This window comes from Rhipicephalus sanguineus, chromosome 1, assembly GCF_013339695.2.
Source record: "Rhipicephalus sanguineus isolate Rsan-2018 chromosome 1, BIME_Rsan_1.4, whole genome shotgun sequence".
Taxonomy (NCBI): Eukaryota; Metazoa; Arthropoda; class Arachnida; order Ixodida; family Ixodidae; genus Rhipicephalus; species Rhipicephalus sanguineus.
This window is the reverse complement of record NC_051176.1, coordinates 75727102-75744674: the sequence shown is the minus strand read 5'-3', so window position 1 is coordinate 75744674 and position 17573 is coordinate 75727102. Positions and strand designations below refer to the sequence as shown.

The following is a 17573-nucleotide window of genomic DNA, read 5'->3' as shown; positions in this document are numbered from 1 at the left end:
GCTTAAGAACTGCATTGGCATTCTACTCATCGTCGGCGCTGCTGCGGGAACGTCTCGTGGGCCGCCGCTGCTTGCTGTTTCAGCAATTTCGAAGCTGACAGCTTAGCGATTACTTACTACCGCATTTACACTCGCGAAACGTTGCTTTGTTTTGCCCGTGCACCGCGAAGAACCGCAATACCTTGTGAAATGAGCGTATACGCTGCATACACCGCCATCATCTTAGTCGAAATCAAGAAGAAATGGGCATGGGCAGGGCATATAGTGCGTAGGCAAGATAACCGCTGGTCATTGAGAGCAACAACTAGATTCAAAGAGAAGGCAAACGGGCGAGGGGGAGACAGAAAGTTAGGTGGGTAGATGAGATGAAGAAGTTTGCGGGTATAATGTGGTCGCAGCAAGCACAGGACCAGGTTGATTGACGGAACTTGGGAGAGGCCGTTGCGCTGTAGTGGGCGCGGTCAGACTGATGATGATGATGGTGATCAGTTCTGCAGAGAGATCCCGAAATCCGCTAATTTCTCTCGTTGCGCTAACTTACTGATGGCCTTCTTCTATACCAGTTTCTTTCATGGCCGCCCCATGTCTAGGCTTAGATCTTACCATCCTACTTGAGATCTTACCATCCTATGGTCACTGCATTTCACCTTCCCGAGGACTTCCACATCCTGCATGATGCCAGGTTGTGCGCACAGTATGAAGTATATTTAATTTTTAGTCTCTGCATTTGGGCTCCTCCACATCTATTTCCCGTTGTCCTATTTTCGGTAGAAGGTATTCATAATTCATAAACTGTTGCCTAAATGAAGCACATAGTCATTTGTTTCATCAGCCTTCTTGTTGCTTTGCAGTGATGTGCTCACGCTACACGAGTCTACTGTATTAATTTGACAAGATTGATCACCCAAGGAGAGTTTCCTTAAACCTAACAAAATTACCTATAATACTTTGCACTTCAATGTTTCAATTAAATGAATTGACAACCGATTTTTATTATACCCATTTTCTTTAGCGCTGCAGGAAGCTTACTGGTCAGTGTCTCTAATTGTGGAATGGTAGCGCGGAAAATGCCGTGAAAGAATTTTTAACAAAGAAGCTGTTTAAGCTAGCCGTAATTTGGGCGGCCTACGGGCATGTGCCGTGCGGCCTACGCGAAAAGTCTTGCCATTATAAACGGGTATGTGCGACAGAAATTGGGTAAATCCCACAACTAATCACTGGTCCACTAAAAATGAAGAAGAAAACTTCGTCATCAAACGGGAATATGCAACTGTGCGGCCTATCAGAAAACTATCATCATCATAAACTGGTATGTGCCACTGAAATTGGCTAAATCCCATTGCTCATATGAAGAAGGCAACAGTTAGCCAAAGAAATGGCTGCTAAGCGACGGCGGCGCGCCGAAAACTCCGATTATGTACAACGAGAGAATACTAGAGAACGGGATACGCAACGGTGGCTGCGAGAAGACCACGAAGTAATGGAAGGCCTACGCCAACGACGACGTGCCCGTAGATCAATGAGAGGTGCGTACACTTGGTTTCAGCGCGAGGTTCCCTCTCTGGAGTTTGGACGTCCCTGTCGTGTCTGTGACTGTCAGTGGTTTAACTCGAACGTCTCTGCGCTGAGAATCAACGTAGAAACAGCCTAGCATCACCTAGCTAAAGCCTAGCAACGACCTAGAAGCAATCTAGAAACAACCTGTACCGCCTATAGCTAAAGCCTAGAAACAACGTAGAAGCAGCCAGATTAGTCTTCATAATCGTCCAGTTCTGCTGTTTCAAGCCTTGCGCGGCTTAGTGCAAGCTTCGCCCATTTTTTTATCAGGATTTTTATATCTGCAGCTGCAGCTCCGCAAAAGTTGTATATGCAACATATGCGGCAAACATTGACAAGTGCGCATTATAGCGTTTATATTCTGGCAAATAAATCAGGCCTTATCAATCCAGTCTGTGCTGCCGCGGCTCGTGTTTGCGCTGCATCATGTCAAACAAGTGTGCACAGCGCGCATGCGTCTCAGCTCAACAATGGCTTTCGGTTCCATTAGTTTCCGCCGAGGCAATACCGCTTCTCAGCGTCACATCCTTTACCTGGTACTAAGCACAGAGAAAAGAGGGAATGCCCAGTAATGTATGAAATGTAGTTTTATGCAGAAATCGTGGTGTACCTAAACAACAGCCGAAGAGGAACAACAATCCGAACAATCCTTTGACGCAGTACCAAGGCTTGTTCACCAGGTAGCGCGACGTACCAGTTTCTACGACTTTTAAACGCAATTAAAAAAAAGGGCAAATTGTATTGAAACCACGAAAAGAATGTTGAATTCCAGCACCATAATTCACGGTCTTTCCCTTCCTACTGAGACATAGGCACAGAATTTGACCGTTTGTCAGTCCCTTTAAGGAAATACAGCCAGAATGTTTTCATGAAAAATTCGGCTGTGACTGTAGAGCATGATATCTGAGACGTGCGCAACCACTTCGTGACCTGGTTTTCTTAAAGCTGCGCTACTGATGCCACGTACCTACTTGTGGAGTTGCCAGAACGAGACTGCTGGAGTGCCTGGCTATCAACCTTTATCACATGGTCGATTGTTGATGCAATGGCCTTTGCGGTCTGAAAAAAAAAAAAAAAAACGAGACACTGAGCTGTAATACTAAAAATTAAGAAAAAATGAAAGGAAAAAAGATATTTAGTTCCGAGCATCAAAAAAGTTAAGCAGTATTTGTCTTCAAAGCTTTCTATAAATGCAGCCTAAACACATTTCGCTCAAGATGCTGGTTTTCAGGTACTTCGCCCCACATGACAGGCCCAACTGTTTAAATATTCAAACAAATAAACATAAAAACTCTCGACTTAAAGTCAGTTGGACACCAGTATGTTCTCTGCTCTTATTTCAAAATAAGGTAAATCTTACAACCACTTAAGGGTGTTAAGGGTGATTCCTTAAGTTTCCTGCCTGACATCTAGAACTCAGAGCGATTTTAAAATGGCCTTTTAGGCAGATAGTGCCATCTATTTGGGGCGTGTGCGTGAGTTTCAACTCGGTGCTTGTGTTTACATGAACTGCGTTGCGCAATAAATGAGAAGTGAGGCAGTTTTCATGATGGTATCCGTCTGCTTCACAATAACGCTCCAGTTCACACGACAAGTATTGAATAGGCTGCAGCGAAGGACTATGACTTCGAGAAGATCAATCACACACCCTATAGACCAGGCTTGGCACCCAGTGACTACTACCTCTTTTCAAAGCTTCAGAAAGATTTCCAAAGCGTAAAATTGCTGCTGATGATGAAATGAAGAATGCATTCCGCGGACATTTTGAAGACAGAAGTTCTGACAATTTTTGAAGGGTAAACAAACGTTAGTTCAGAGGTGTGAAAAATGCGTTGAAGTGAAGGAAGATTATAACTCAGTGACTCAGTTGTTGCTGTTCTATCGCAATTAAAAGTTAGTCAGGCCCGAACTTTTGGATTTATCCGTAGGTGCAATAATAACTGAGCACACAGACAATCTATTAGAAGCAGTCGGATAACCTGGAACCCTCATGTCCTTCACTTTTCTGGCATCCTGCGTGTAGTTCGGCTAAGCTGGGCTGCCAGAAAAGAAAATCGAAATAGTGGAATCAGCTTCCACAGAAGATTGTTGACTGTCGCACTGAAATCTCGTTCAGAGACATACTGTTACGCTCATAGTTACTTGTTACTTATTTTACTTAGTTACTTGTTTCATAGTTATCCGTTTATGTAAGCATATGTTACCCTGTGTATTCCCCCCTGCAATAACGATTTCGGGCGCTGCAGGTACATTTAAATAAATAAATAAATAACATTAAAAACTTTGTTAATGAGTGCACACTCCCAACAATGCATATACCGGGTGTCCCAGCTATATTTAGCCAAGGGTTAAAAAATACAATATTAGAGGCAGGCGAGTGAAATCAGTTGCAAATTGCTGACAGCCACCTTGCGCGCTACATACAATTTTTTGTTTTGTAATTAACTAATTTGTTAATTAGGACGATTTAACTAATTTGCTAAATATTGACTTTAGGCAAGAAATCCTGCTTGCAAAGTTCGAGAGCGTCCTCAAAAACCTCAATTGCATTATTTGCGATAAAGAAAGTCTCACGTATACCATTTTTTCCAAGCTGTAAAGAAAGCCCGCGAAATACAAAAAGAACCACGTGACTAGCGCGCTCGCGCGCCGCTAGAATGCTGCCCTCAGCCGAGGTTTGAGCGAACGAAATCACCTGCGGCCGGGACTCGCCGGCTCCGTTGCAGCGGTAGGCCTATAAGTGGGCGGTGGTTTCTTGGCCCGTTGCCAGCCAGCTGCGCGCGTGACGGTGCAAGTTGTAGCGAGCGCGGGCGAAGAAACCACCTTTAACTTATCGGCCTACCGCTGCAACGGAGACGCCGAGTCGCGGCCGCAGCTGATTTCGTTCGCTCAAACCACGGCTGAGGGCAGCATCCTCGCGGCGCGCGAGCGCGCTAGTCACGTGGTTCTTTTTGTATTTCGCGGGCTTTCTTTGCAGCTTGGAAAAAATGGTATACGTGAGACTTTCTTTATCGCAAATGATGCGATTGGGGTTTCTGAAGACGCTCTCGAACTTTGCAAGCAGCATTTCTTGCCTAAAGTCAATATTTAGCAATTTAGTTAAATCGTACTAATTAACAAATTAGTTAATTACAAAACAAAAAATTGTCTGTAGTGCGCAAGGTGGCTGTCAGCAATTTGCAAGTCATTTCACTCGCCTGCCTCTAATATTGTATTTTTTAACCCTTGGCTAAAGATAGCTGGGACACCCTGTATATATATATATATATATATATATATATATATATATATATATATATATATATATATATATATATATATATATATATATATATATATATATAACAGTATTCTGGGGAATTAAGAGACAATCTACAGCAACTTACGCCATGAGGGAACTTGCAGCCTACAGCTCTGCGCCGTCTGTATGAAGCAACAGATTGCAAAGTATTTGATTGTTTTGCACAAGCAGTGAAAGTTTCTAGAACATAATGGGCACATGCTGTCGTTCCTACAGAATTCTATGTAGCATCCATAGCATTCACAAGTAGATGCCCTTTATATCTCTCTCATCACAATCACAGTAAAACCTCCGTGATATGATCATGGCTCACACGAATTTCAGGGTGTTACAAATTTTTCTGCGGTCCCGGCCAAGGGCCATTAGCCTGTAATGTGCTAGAGCATTGTTGTCGCGAAGCGATTTTCACCCCACAAAGTTTGATACGAACGGACGCTACTGCGCAGGTACGAACAGGTGATGCCCTTGCTGCCGCGGAAGACATGGTAATCACGCATGCCCTAGTGGGGGCATGCGCGCCACACCATGTCCTCCAAGATGGTGCGCGCGAGTCTTTAACCCTTTCGGCCCTGGCGTCGTCAATTGACGACACCGCGCAAAAGTTCCCCTAGCACCTCGTAAATTAAATCAAAACTGCTCATTCTTGGGGAAATACTTCTTCAATGATCCCCACTACGATTGACACCAAAGTTGCGACATATTTGTGGAGCTGGGAGCCACAAAGAAGAAGAAGCTTGACCGAAGTCATGGGTGACGCCGAGGCGGGTAAGCTGAGGCGGCTAAGCGCCGTTTTCGGGACGTCGTACAGAAGCTGTATCAAGGAGTATCATGCTGAAAAATGAGACGTGGTTCACATTTTGTGTACTCTAGTGAGCAGCAGAAATAAAAAAGCAATTTTCCTAATTTCACAACCCCTGAGCCCTGATGACCTAATTTGATTCCATGCTAATTAATCCATAAATACTTGCACCACTGGCTCAATTTTTCGTTTTTGGTCTTCTGAGGTCCTAACTATTAGGAAAACACGCACAAAAAGTGTCTCCGGCCAAAATAAAAAATCCAGGGCTGAAAGGGTTAATGTCCTAATGTGCCTTCCGTGTGCCTTTGCTTTTAGATTATAGATGGCAATAGCATCGCGCCTGTTATTTTTTTTTTTTCCTCGACCGAATCCTTTGGGCATGTTGTAATCCGATGTAGAAAAAGTGCTACCTATATAGTATTAAACTTGCATCCATAGCAATGGCTGCCATTTTTATGCTGCGATACAAATATCTTGCGCACTACCGCATGACATTATGATTTTTTACCATCTTTTACATGTATTAAAATAATGTTAAATATTTAGAATACCCAATGCCTGCATTCTGGCGAACATGAACCGCACACTTAACTAAAAACTATAGAAATTTGTGCTATAAAGGAGCAGGTCACAATTTAGTACATCTCCAACACCTGGCATAATGTGTGCAAGAGAGAGTGATAGACAGAAATGTAATGCGGAAAGGCAGGGAGGTTAACCAGAAAATAAATATTCGGTTTGCTACCATGCACTGTGGAAGGGGTAATGGGAGGCAGGAAAGTAAGGAAAATAAGAATGAGAGAGGGAGGGAGGTATGTAGAAGAACACACATACACAGGAGTGTCACAATCGCTCAACGAGCCGGGTCGCTCGCAGAAACATCAGCAGCGCCTTCGTCCCTTTCTGGCATAAAGCTCGAACTTTCTGGCATTCCGAGACTGACAGCTGAGAAAGCAGCTGGCCGTCGAGGCGTAAAAACACTGCTGAGAGGGACTGCCTATGGAGGAGGCTGTACTGAGGGCAATGATATACGATATTTTCGATGGTTTCATCACTGTCGCAATGAGCACACGCAGAACTGTATGCCATTCCGATGCGGCAAGCAAAGATATTCGTAAATGACACTCCAAGCCACATGCGATAGAGCACGGTCGATTCGGATGGGAGTAGCACAGATGGAATATTGAGTCGTAGGCCGGGATCCAGGTGGTGAAGGCGGCTGTGGAGTAAACCATGCGTGTTCCACACACATCATGCGACATCATGCGCGAGTACTAATCTTTGCTGCTGCGTTACTTCTTGACAGTAGAATAGGTTCCATCACGCCATTTTCTTGAGCATTCTTAGTCGCATCATCCGCATGCTCGCTACCGATGACGCCACAGTGGCCTGGTAGCCACTGAAAAGTAACATTATGCCTTTTGTCTATTAGTTGGTGGTGCAGTTGCCAAATGTGCGCAAGGAGGCCCAGAAATATGGTGCAAGAAATTAAACGTATTTCTTTGAAAAAAACAATAGTACATTTTCCCAGAGTGCAGGTTAGCAATTGTACCTCTGGTTGATGAGAGTCAAGTTTCAAAAGTGTATGTTTAAGACGGTTGAACCGGTGTCTTGCAGAGGGATCATCATTGTCACGCTGAAGACTACTTCGGGAGCTATTTGAGGAGACTATTTCATCACATTGTGCAGCACCTATTTTTATTCATAGCAATGATGTGATTTCCTTTCTCAATTATGTATAAAAATGGATACAGACTGAGACAGTAGGGGCCAGGATCATCCATTGAGTTTTCCGGACTGTAGCATATCGGTCACATTGTGTCACCATAAAGATGACGGCGCGGTGAAACAGCTACAGTGTATGGTACACGTATTAGAAAGAGAAATGTCCGTTCTGCTGGGTACACAGAACAGCAGTCGCCTACCTGGACTTCGATAGTGCCAGCGGAGACGATGTTCTCCAGGGTCGTGGCCACGTACAGAACGTCCTGGGCACCTAGGTTTTCGCTGTGAGCTGTGAGCTCATTGAGGCGTTCAGCAGTGGGAACCATGGTCAGATTGGTGACCTCTTCCTGGTTTTGGCATGGGTAGACATTACAGGATTTTAAAGTCAAATTACTCCTCATTTGCCACTGTCGACACAAGGAGCATTCTGCAGGCGTTGCAGCTGGCAAAGACGAATACGAACAATAAATCATGAAAATTTACAATCAGTCAATCTTTAGTGACCACACATACCACAGGTTCATGGAGAGAAGCTTTACACATTACATAAAATGCTGCATCTAGTATATATTCATGAAGATATGGTTACTAGTTAAGTATTGTGCTCCTTAGGCTACGGAATACTTTGTATATGAAACTGAAACCACTGTTTAAACACAGGAAAAGAAGCTTAAGTGGCAAGTGAATTGGCTTTTTAAGAGTTCTTTTGTATGTTGATGAAACATTTCACAGAATTATTGAATAAATAAACATTTGGTCCAAGGACTATAGAGTAGTGAAGTGATACCACAACTTGCCACAGAAAGGTTCCGGAGTTCTAAGGTTGTGTGAGGCGCAGGACGCTCGCACATTCCTTGGACATCCCCCCAGTGGGCACCTGTTGTGAAGTTGCCTTCACAGCGCCGTACTACGGGTTGACCATCTCCTATGAAAACATATGGAAGCGAATTTTCATACGCACTCTTTCAGAGATTATGACTTGATAAGTAAATTGCATTTATTTTAAGGCCCTCGCACATTCAAGACAGTGTCCCGCATCAATTTCTCGCAGCCTTGTGACAATAATAGATAGCGGGGACAAAAAATGTCCGCATTACCGGTAGGCACCATGAGCGGAAAGAAACGTCGTGCTACACAATATGGCAATGAGTGCAAAGTGATGCCATAGCACCCATTCTACTACTGTGGGTTGTCATCAAAACATTGGGTGTTGCCTTGAGTGGTGTGTTGCGAATATGTTCATTAAATCGAATCATTTGGTCCCCACTCAGTCCGGTGAAGGCACACAGATAACCGTTGCACATCACAAAAGTAATAGAGATTTAGTCTCGAATCTCATAAGAAAAAACACCAATAACCTGAATTACAGCATCCCTCCATGGTGACCAAGCTTGCTGTCATCATATATAAACTGTCAATCACCTCTGGCGCATACCCATATACCACGGCCCGTGGTATACGGGTATGTGCCACACGTGTCTGGAGGAAAGGGTTTGACGATGTACACGACAGGATTTTCACGGTAATCATGTCATGGACCGACAGTCAAACTCTTTTACCCTCCTTTACCAGATTGGGTCTACACTGAGTTAGGAGGCGATCACGAGAGCACCCAGACGTTGGCAGCTAGCTAGCTAGCTAGATAGATAGATAGATAGATAGATAGATAGATAGATAGATAGATAGATAGATAGATAGATAGATAGATAGATAGATAGATAGATAGATAGATAGATAGATAGATAGATAGATAGATAGATAGATAGATAGATAGAAACGCTCCAAGTGCCTTGGGTTCGCTAAAAAATGCCTCGCATTTAAAACGCTGTGCAACCTGATCATTTGACCACTGGAAGCAGTAGAATTTCAATTTATTGCCTCGGCCTTTCACTGTGAAAGCAGTGAAGTTCGTTATGTCGGAAATTCTGATAAACATGCTTTTTGCTATTGAGGCAGACATTTTTCGTGTTTTATGGGAAGGGAGATTTCAAAGGCTGAATACTATTCTATAACATGAATTTCATTGCATTGAAGTTTCTTGTATTGACGTTCAGCATATCCCGCTCGAAAATCAGCTAATGCGCGACCACTGCTCTGTACAACAAGCGCAGAACAGCTTGATACCACCGCAGAAAACGCAACGGGAGTTTTAAATGATTTCATGCGTCTTGACCAACGCTCAGAAACATTTCTCAACCTTCACCACAAAGTCCCTAGACATTGTGCACTGCGTTTTTGTAGACCCACACAGCGTCACATTTTTTTTGTAAAATGTCTGAGAATATGAATTGCAATACTAGCTCACCCTGAATGCATGGCTCATGTGGAATGGCTACATCTCCAATTGGAGTTGCTGGCCACGTCAGAATCGTTTCCTCACCGGTGTCATACATGGTAGTGTCCTCAAAGCACATCTCTGTGAGAAGACAGAGACAGATTGAAAGACGCCTTGATGCAGCTGTCATCAATGTTTGTATACAAAGGCAATGTCGAATACCAAAGCATTGAAAAACAGCACTGACTTTAGAAAATAAATGACAAGTGTTTATGAAAAGTATCATCATTCCATTCTCACGTGTCTCAAACCATTTGTAAGACGTTTGATAGTCTAAAAAAACAATACGTCTAGCCACAAGGCGTTGTTCATTATTTAGCTCTATTTCTTGAAAGTAATCCAGCATCTCCCATAACCATAGCGTGGTTATTAGATATGATATTATTATTATTATTACATTATTATTATTACTATTATTATATTGAAAGTAATCCCATTTAATCGGCTGCATAGAAAAGAGTAATAAAATAAAAATAGACACAAGCTGCTACGTGTAATCATTTACTTTTTTGCATTTATTATAGAGCATTGGTGGACCTCTTGTGAAGTAGTACCTGTTTTCTATTCATGAAGCTAAGGAACCATGGCAAAGATAATAAATCTCTACGAATGCCATTTTTTCACTTTTTCAGGAGTCAGAGCAGTGGTAAGAAATGTGCGTTGCTTATGCTATTAATGAAATTTAGTCAACTGTGAAGAGTGCGAAAAGACTGGCACAGAAACGAGAAGAAAGAATCACTTTCTCATGCCAGCTCGAGTGTTACCCTACACAAGTTCAGATTTTAAAGTTGGTTGCCACCTGCAGATTTTCAAGGTGTGTTGGGCTTCGGAAAATCATGAACTTTCATGTAAATAACAGGTCTTGTTTAGATCACACCACTTTGTTATGATTAACTTGAGAAATATAAGCAAAAATTTATATTTATATTTTTAACTAACTCCTGTAAACGAGAGGATAAATGATGAAAAAAATCTGTTTACTCTCAACAGTATAACGCCCGGTATTGCTAAAATATTGACCAGTGCTGTGAATAAATGAGGCTAAGGACTATGAAATATGGAGTTATAAAGCAAGCTTACATATTTGATCACATCGCTAACTCAATGACCTGTTCTAAGTTGCGGGGTCTGACCTGTGCTCTTGATGCTCAATGCTGCGGCAAGGACTGGCGGAGAAGTGATCAGCCGGAAAGCCGTGTCCATTACAGTAAATCTCAGAAATTCAATGATGCGCATTTCTTGGTCCTGACTTGTCATCCTAGGCAGCCGTTGCAGTCGTCTGGAGAACATGAGAAACCTCACGACGTCGTCAGCACCTCTGGCAAACACAAACAGAATAGGATAAAATGAGTCAGATTTAATTTCACGTAATCAGGCCCAATGCATCCTCCTGTTCACAGTATACACTTTATGGTTGTAGTGTAACCTTAGCAATTCGAGAGAGGGAGAGATAATAGAAACGGAAGGAGCAGATTTGCAACCCTGTAGAGTGGCTTTAAAGGGACTGTTAACGGATAGAAAGAAAAGTGTACACGGCAGCAAGAATGTCCATTTTGCCTTCAGTGATGCGCGCAGCCATGATTCACGTATCTTTCTCAGTGAGCATGTTCTTCCAGTTATGTTGTGATGAGTGAGCACTGAAAATATTGTACCTGAGCAGTGCTGTTTGTAGCTGAGCAGTCCAATGAGAAGCGAGTAAGCCCTTAAGCTTATATCTGCATTTTACACATACGAAGCTTCTTCTATCTTCACTTGCTGACATTCATGTATTTTGCAAGTTGAAGAAAAAAAGGAAAACCTACCATGTGTAATCTTGCAATGGCTGCACTCATGTAAAAGCTGCACTTAGTACTGTAAAAAATCACCACCAAAACATGTTTAAGATTACCTGTGTACAGTCGCACCCTTTATTTTATTGAAGGTTGGCACTGCCGCCTGTTGTGTGGTTGGGGAATCTGAAGCTTTATATTAAATTGTGATATTTGGCAAAGTTAGGTAGCTGTGCTGAATTTTCAGCCCCCGCAAGTAGCAGAAGCATAGCATCATAGATTTAAATGCTGTCTCCAAGACGCTGCCATAGCTGGTCTCTGAGGGCATCCCAGTTTATTACGGCAGTGCCAGCCGGTACAGCACCGCGGCGATGGCCAAGAGTAGCCAGTGTTACGACCATCCCGTGTGCTCCTCTCGTTGATAAAAATGTGTGAAAATGGTGCTCCCAAGAAGACGTACATCGCAAAACACGCATACAGAGTTTCACTTCCTGAGGATAGGAGGGCTCGCTCTAGAAGATAAAAGACTCGCTTCTCCAGTACGTAACAGAGATGCGGAGCTACAATTACGCTGTTGGAACGAAGATGCTGTACACGAAAGTGGCCGGCATAGCACAAAACAACTAAATTCTGTCTGCGGCACTCAAAGTCAACAATTAATGGATCCGGGACTTCACAGAGTGAAGCAATCTGTCTCTCTCCCATTGCAAAACTATGGGCCAGCGTCTGCCAAGTGAGTATGGAGAAAAGCTGCTCCTGTTATAAAAATTCATTATCGAGAGGTGCAAAGTGGACAACTACCTGTTCTCTCAGATTCAAAATGCTGATAATACCCCGGTTTGGTTTATCGCACCCGATAATATGATAGTAGAGGTGAAGGAAAAGAAGAGCGTCCGTGTTCTCACAATGGGGGCCGAAAGGCAGCGATGCATGAGGAGAACGATGAATAATATTACAACTGCGTAAAATACCAAAATTCTTGTTTATTATCTCAGCCCAAGCAAGTACTGGAGGGTAATAAAATTATGTGCCAAAGGAAACATTTAAGAAAAAAGTCATCTTCGTGTAATGGCTGCGTGCCCGGTTTCACCCCAAATTTTTGGGAAAAAATGACAGACTGTTTGACCCCGCCAAGCAATGTAGTATAGTGCGAAACCACAAGCTAGAATTATCAACAGTTCAATTCCACCAAGGTCATTCTAAGGTCAAATTTCGGGCGGGCTATGGCATGTCCTAAACATGGCTAATGTATTGTACAGTTGAACCCCTCAATAACAAAATTTTGGCGGTAACAAAAAAATCTGGCGTCCCCAGAAAGCGTCCATAGAGTTCAATGCATTTGCTCCCTCTCCCCAGCGAAGAGATTTTAAAAAGCACTCCCGCAATAACGAAAGCTTCAGGTAGTAATCCGCAACATTTTTGTCAACCTGGTTGGGAAAGCAGAAGTTTGAAAATCGCCGCACAGATCATTCGACAAGTCGGGCACATACGTTGCCGCCAACAAGCATCGGTGCGACCATTGCTGTTTACATTCGGTCGGATGATGATGACAGCAACAAGACTTCTTGTTTTTGCTGATCAAATTTTTTCGCTGACACCTCTGTTGGCAACTACGTCGCCACATGACGTTTCAAGTGACGACACCCACGAAAGAAACGTCATGCCAACATGCATTCTGTAGACTGCCTAACAAGCTGCCGCGCGTCTCTCCGTGTGCACACCGAGATTAGCGCACTTTGCTTACATGCTGTGTTGTTTGGCCTTTCGGAAAGATGCCGCCTCCAAATCAACCGCGTATGTTTTTGACGCCTCAGGAGAACTCTAGGATCATCGCCGAAGCTGGGAAAAGCAGAGGAAAAGCGGATATTGCAGAGGAGTTTGGTATCCCGTGCAGCTAGCTGTCTACAATTCTCAAATCGAAAGACAGAGAGCATATGCGCCCGGCTGGTTAGCTAATTCGCCTGGCGGTATATCTAGATATTTAAGTAAGCACATGCTATGACCAAGCTAATTAAGCCAGGTCATGGTAAGACCGAGATAATTAGGCCACATCTTACCAAGACCATGCTAATGAAGCCGTGTAAAGCTAAGACTGAACTAACGAAGACCATGCAATTTAACACGACGCTAATTAGGATCGTGCTAATTAGGACTATGATAATTAGCTCTACAACAAATAAGATTTTGCTAATTAAAGCTCTGTTCATTTATGTCGTGTTGATTAAAACATTACCAATCACGACAGAAACATTCAATAAAATTTTAATTAAGACATAGCTAACTAATACCATCAGAATTAAGACCGCACTGACACGGTCTTCACTCCGAAGCAGACCGAGCAGACTGAGTACGCGAGCCACGAAAAAAGCTGGAAGAAGCTAGGTGACCACAAGCTCCTCTGACGGCTCCAGCCTTGCACAAGTAGTGCAAGCTGACCAAATTACTTTATAGGTAAAGAAACTACTGCTTAGCGTCCACCGCATGAAACACTTGACAGTCACACAGGCACCATGACATCCCGAGTTGAACTGGGGCCTTCTCAGAATCATTGAGCTTGTACCCGAGTTCACGCGCAAATCAATTTCATTGACAGACTCCCGCGGCAAAGATCGGGTCCGCCCACCGCACGTGCTCTTGCCGAGGTGCAGTGCTCACGCCGAAACGCCAGTGAGCGGAACGATTCATCTATGAGCTTAATCGCACGGACTACAAACACACGCACGAAACACTAAATGTTATATCATCAGGTGACTACAATGTCTCGCATTCAATTTCACCGTGCTAACGACGTACCACTCAGTAATGAAGCAAACGCCCCTGATGGCATTTGCGGCAAGAAATGTTACTCTTTACTTGTTTGTGGAGAGATTATTTCTACTGACTTGTTACTGCAGAAAAATCTTCAGACGCGTTATGTAAGTAGCAGCAACTTGTTTATTTATTTATTTGTAATATTCGATAGCAGAGAACCGAGTTGCACGAGAGTGCTGTTTGTGCGCCCTTGTTGCCTTCGAGAGTGGAAAATTACATGCTGCAGGTAGAACGAAAGAACTTGTCCGAAGGAGGACAAACACCCACGAACACGCCTGTGGGAGGCGCGATGTTCAATTAGCAAAAAGATAGCGCGGCAATCACGCTGACGTCGCTGCACTGTTGAAATGTTTACTGAGTAGCAGCGCACGCGGTGTTCGGTTGAAAACCACCGCAAATGCCGCCCATGCGTTTGTGACGCCATGCTCGTTCTTCAAGCCGTTTTTATCAACGCTGCTATTGTGCGCTCCGCACTGTCTTCCTGACATGACCGCCGTAGTGCGAGCTCGGAGCAAACTTGTGTTCCTGAGAAGCTCGGGTCATCCTGCATAGCACCCCAGCTCTAGTTCAATGTGCAGGCAGAACGTGATACCATAAACAAATGATGAGGGGGCGATGTAACGCAGGCCTTGTGTTTTGTCCACCTGGTGTGCTCCGTCTGTGTAATTTCGAAAGATCGCGAACTACACGTAGTTGTTTTGGAGGCGTACTCACACGCCGTATTGAGTAGACACATCGAATGCGAGTTAATTGGGGCTTCAGTGGCACCTACGCCTCTGTTCTGTGTCATCTGCTTCACTGCTACCTTGCACTCACACGCTTGGTACAAACGCTGTCACTGTCACTGTCAGCAGGGAGGGTACAGAGGAACTGTGAGCCAAGCTCGCGCCTTTCCTGCACTTTCTGAAACAAACAGTATGGTTCAGAGGACACCAGTACTGCACTGCTGAAACGAATGGCATGGTGCAATGCCTTGTAAATTGGTTCAGGTGGTGCAGGCGAGTTGAACAGAATAAATACATGCCAGATCCCCATTCGATTCTCTTGCGTAGTCTAGTCAATTATTCTTACAGTGTAACGAGATACATTTTAGCAATTTTGTGCCAAATACAACATACTATACGACAGCACTGCCGAGTAGTGTGGCGACACTGCGGAGCCATTATTAAGCGAGAAATTAAAATTTCTATATTGTGTTCATTGCAAATATCTTACGGTTCTTCAGCAAGTGTGTGACAGCTGTTGGTTGGAAAAAAAAATTCGGCAGATCCCACGTACCGTGGGAGTCGATGTTTTGCAAAGCATGCGGCGGGTAGGTTACTGTGGCGTAGCTTTTTTTACTGAGCGACACGTTACAAAATGACGCTAAAGATTTGTATATATTTTATACGCACACATATATATGTTGAAGAGCTGCATATGCGTTATATAAGCAGTTGTTTACGGTTGGGTAACGCTGCCAATGACAACGTGGGTATTACCAACACCAGAAGCGGTAAGCTGATATGTAGTGCTTATACATCTCCCGAGAACGCACGCACGTTTCACGAACCCGTGTGCATGTGTGCAAGAAGTTCTTGACAGTTCTTAAACAAGGGCATCATCACCGTGATCAGTGAGCACCAGCAGCTCGTCATGACTTCTTGTAGGATCCGGTTGTGATCGTGGTGAATAGGGGTCCATATGTATTGAAGTATGTGGTATAGTAGAGCTGTTGGAATTCGTGCATGCCTCGGTCATTTCGTCGACAAATTGTATGTCGACAGAGCCGGCGACATGTCGGAACCTGAAGCCAGGCATATGCCGTCGAGGATGGTAGGGCTGGATAGTGCTACGTAGAGCAACATCAGTGGATGGTGTCTGTCCTATTCGTAGACTACCGCGGCCTATGTGGCCTACATAGCCTAGTCTACAAATGGCTGTCAATCAATCTGACATCATCCTCGGTCAGCATGAGGCCATCGCCCAGCCTCTTAGGAAATGAAAAGGACACGTTCTCGTTCTGGTGGACGAAGTGCACTTTACGATGCGGTGATGTGGATATCATATGTACCTTTCGTTATTGTATTCTTCCAGGGTCGAGCAATGCTTCAATATAGCTTGCTGCATCATAGGAATACAAACGTAATGTTTATTAGACTGCTATAAAATCGGAGCCAACACTGGAACTACAGACATCAATCTGATATGACGCCCGTATCATAGGAGTACACATCGTAGGAGTATCATGTAGTGTTTATTGCTTTCTTGTAAAATTAGATAGCCAGCACCACAACCACAATTGACGTTGCACCGATAATACGCCTACGTAGGCTGTTTTTCCAAACCAATATGTAGGCCTGGCGTGGCTCAGTGGTAGAATACCTGATTGCCACGCAGAACGCTTGGGTTCGATTCCTGCTAGAATCCTAATTTTAATTGTTTCCATTCGTTGAGTCAACGCTGCCGATTTTGGCTTTACTTAACTCTCTAGCATTTAAGTTACCAATGTCTGTTCTCGCCGTTCCTGGGTAGACATAAACTGTCAATCACCTGTGGCGCATACCCGTGCACCGGGGCCCGTGGTAAACGGGTATGTGCCACACGTGTCTAGTGGAAAGGGTTTGACGACGTAGGCGGCATGATTTTCACGTTATTTATGGCATGACCCGGCAGTCATATTCGTCAAATCCTCTTACCATCCCATGCAAATTTTGGTCTACACCAAGTTAAGGATGCGACCATGAGAGCACCCTGACGTAGGCGGCTAGATAGATAGATAGATAGATACGTAGATAGAAACGCTCAAAGTGCCAGAGATTCGCTAAGAAATGCTTCGCATTTAATAAATAGCACATGGTATCTGAAGGCTCACAGAAGCAAATAAGAGCGTAAACACGACACGAAGGAGAGAAAACACGATGACAGGCACTCTCAGCAGTCAGTGCCCATCCTTGTGTTTCTTGTTTGTCTCGTGTCTACGCTGTTAATTCATTTTTTGAGACATGTACCAGCTAGCCCGCCTTGTGCCGCTTATTTAAAGGCACAAGTGGCACGCTTCTAATCTGTGTTTCGGTGCTTCTCACTAGAAGAAAAACAAACATCATTATCGCGAGTGTAAATCTGTACTGTTGTGGACTCCCTGTTAGGTGAAGCAGAACACAGGCTAAGGGATAATATGTGGAAACGATCGAGTGTTGATCACTCATAAATGAACAACTACCATGGCAGTCGCATAAGACGTATGAAGAATGATAGAACATGATGAAGATGGTGCAATTGCATAGCAGCAAACTT

The 17573-nt window shown here is 43.9% G+C and overlaps 1 protein-coding gene across 1 annotated transcript in view; it reads right to left on the bottom strand.

Annotated features, from left to right (window-relative positions):
- LOC119393045 (adhesion G-protein coupled receptor G6) overlaps positions 1–17573 on the bottom strand; it is an 80927-nt gene that overhangs the window by 49127 nt on the left and 14227 nt on the right. The window contains exons 5-9 of the mRNA XM_037659894.2: positions 10851–11035; positions 9688–9798; positions 8176–8307; positions 7583–7725; positions 2525–2616 (exon numbers count right to left, since the gene is read on the bottom strand). Coding sequence (XP_037515822.2) covers positions 2525–2616; positions 7583–7725; positions 8176–8307; positions 9688–9798; positions 10851–11035 — 663 coding nt within the window. The remainder of the gene's footprint in view (positions 1–2524; positions 2617–7582; positions 7726–8175; positions 8308–9687; positions 9799–10850; positions 11036–17573) is intronic.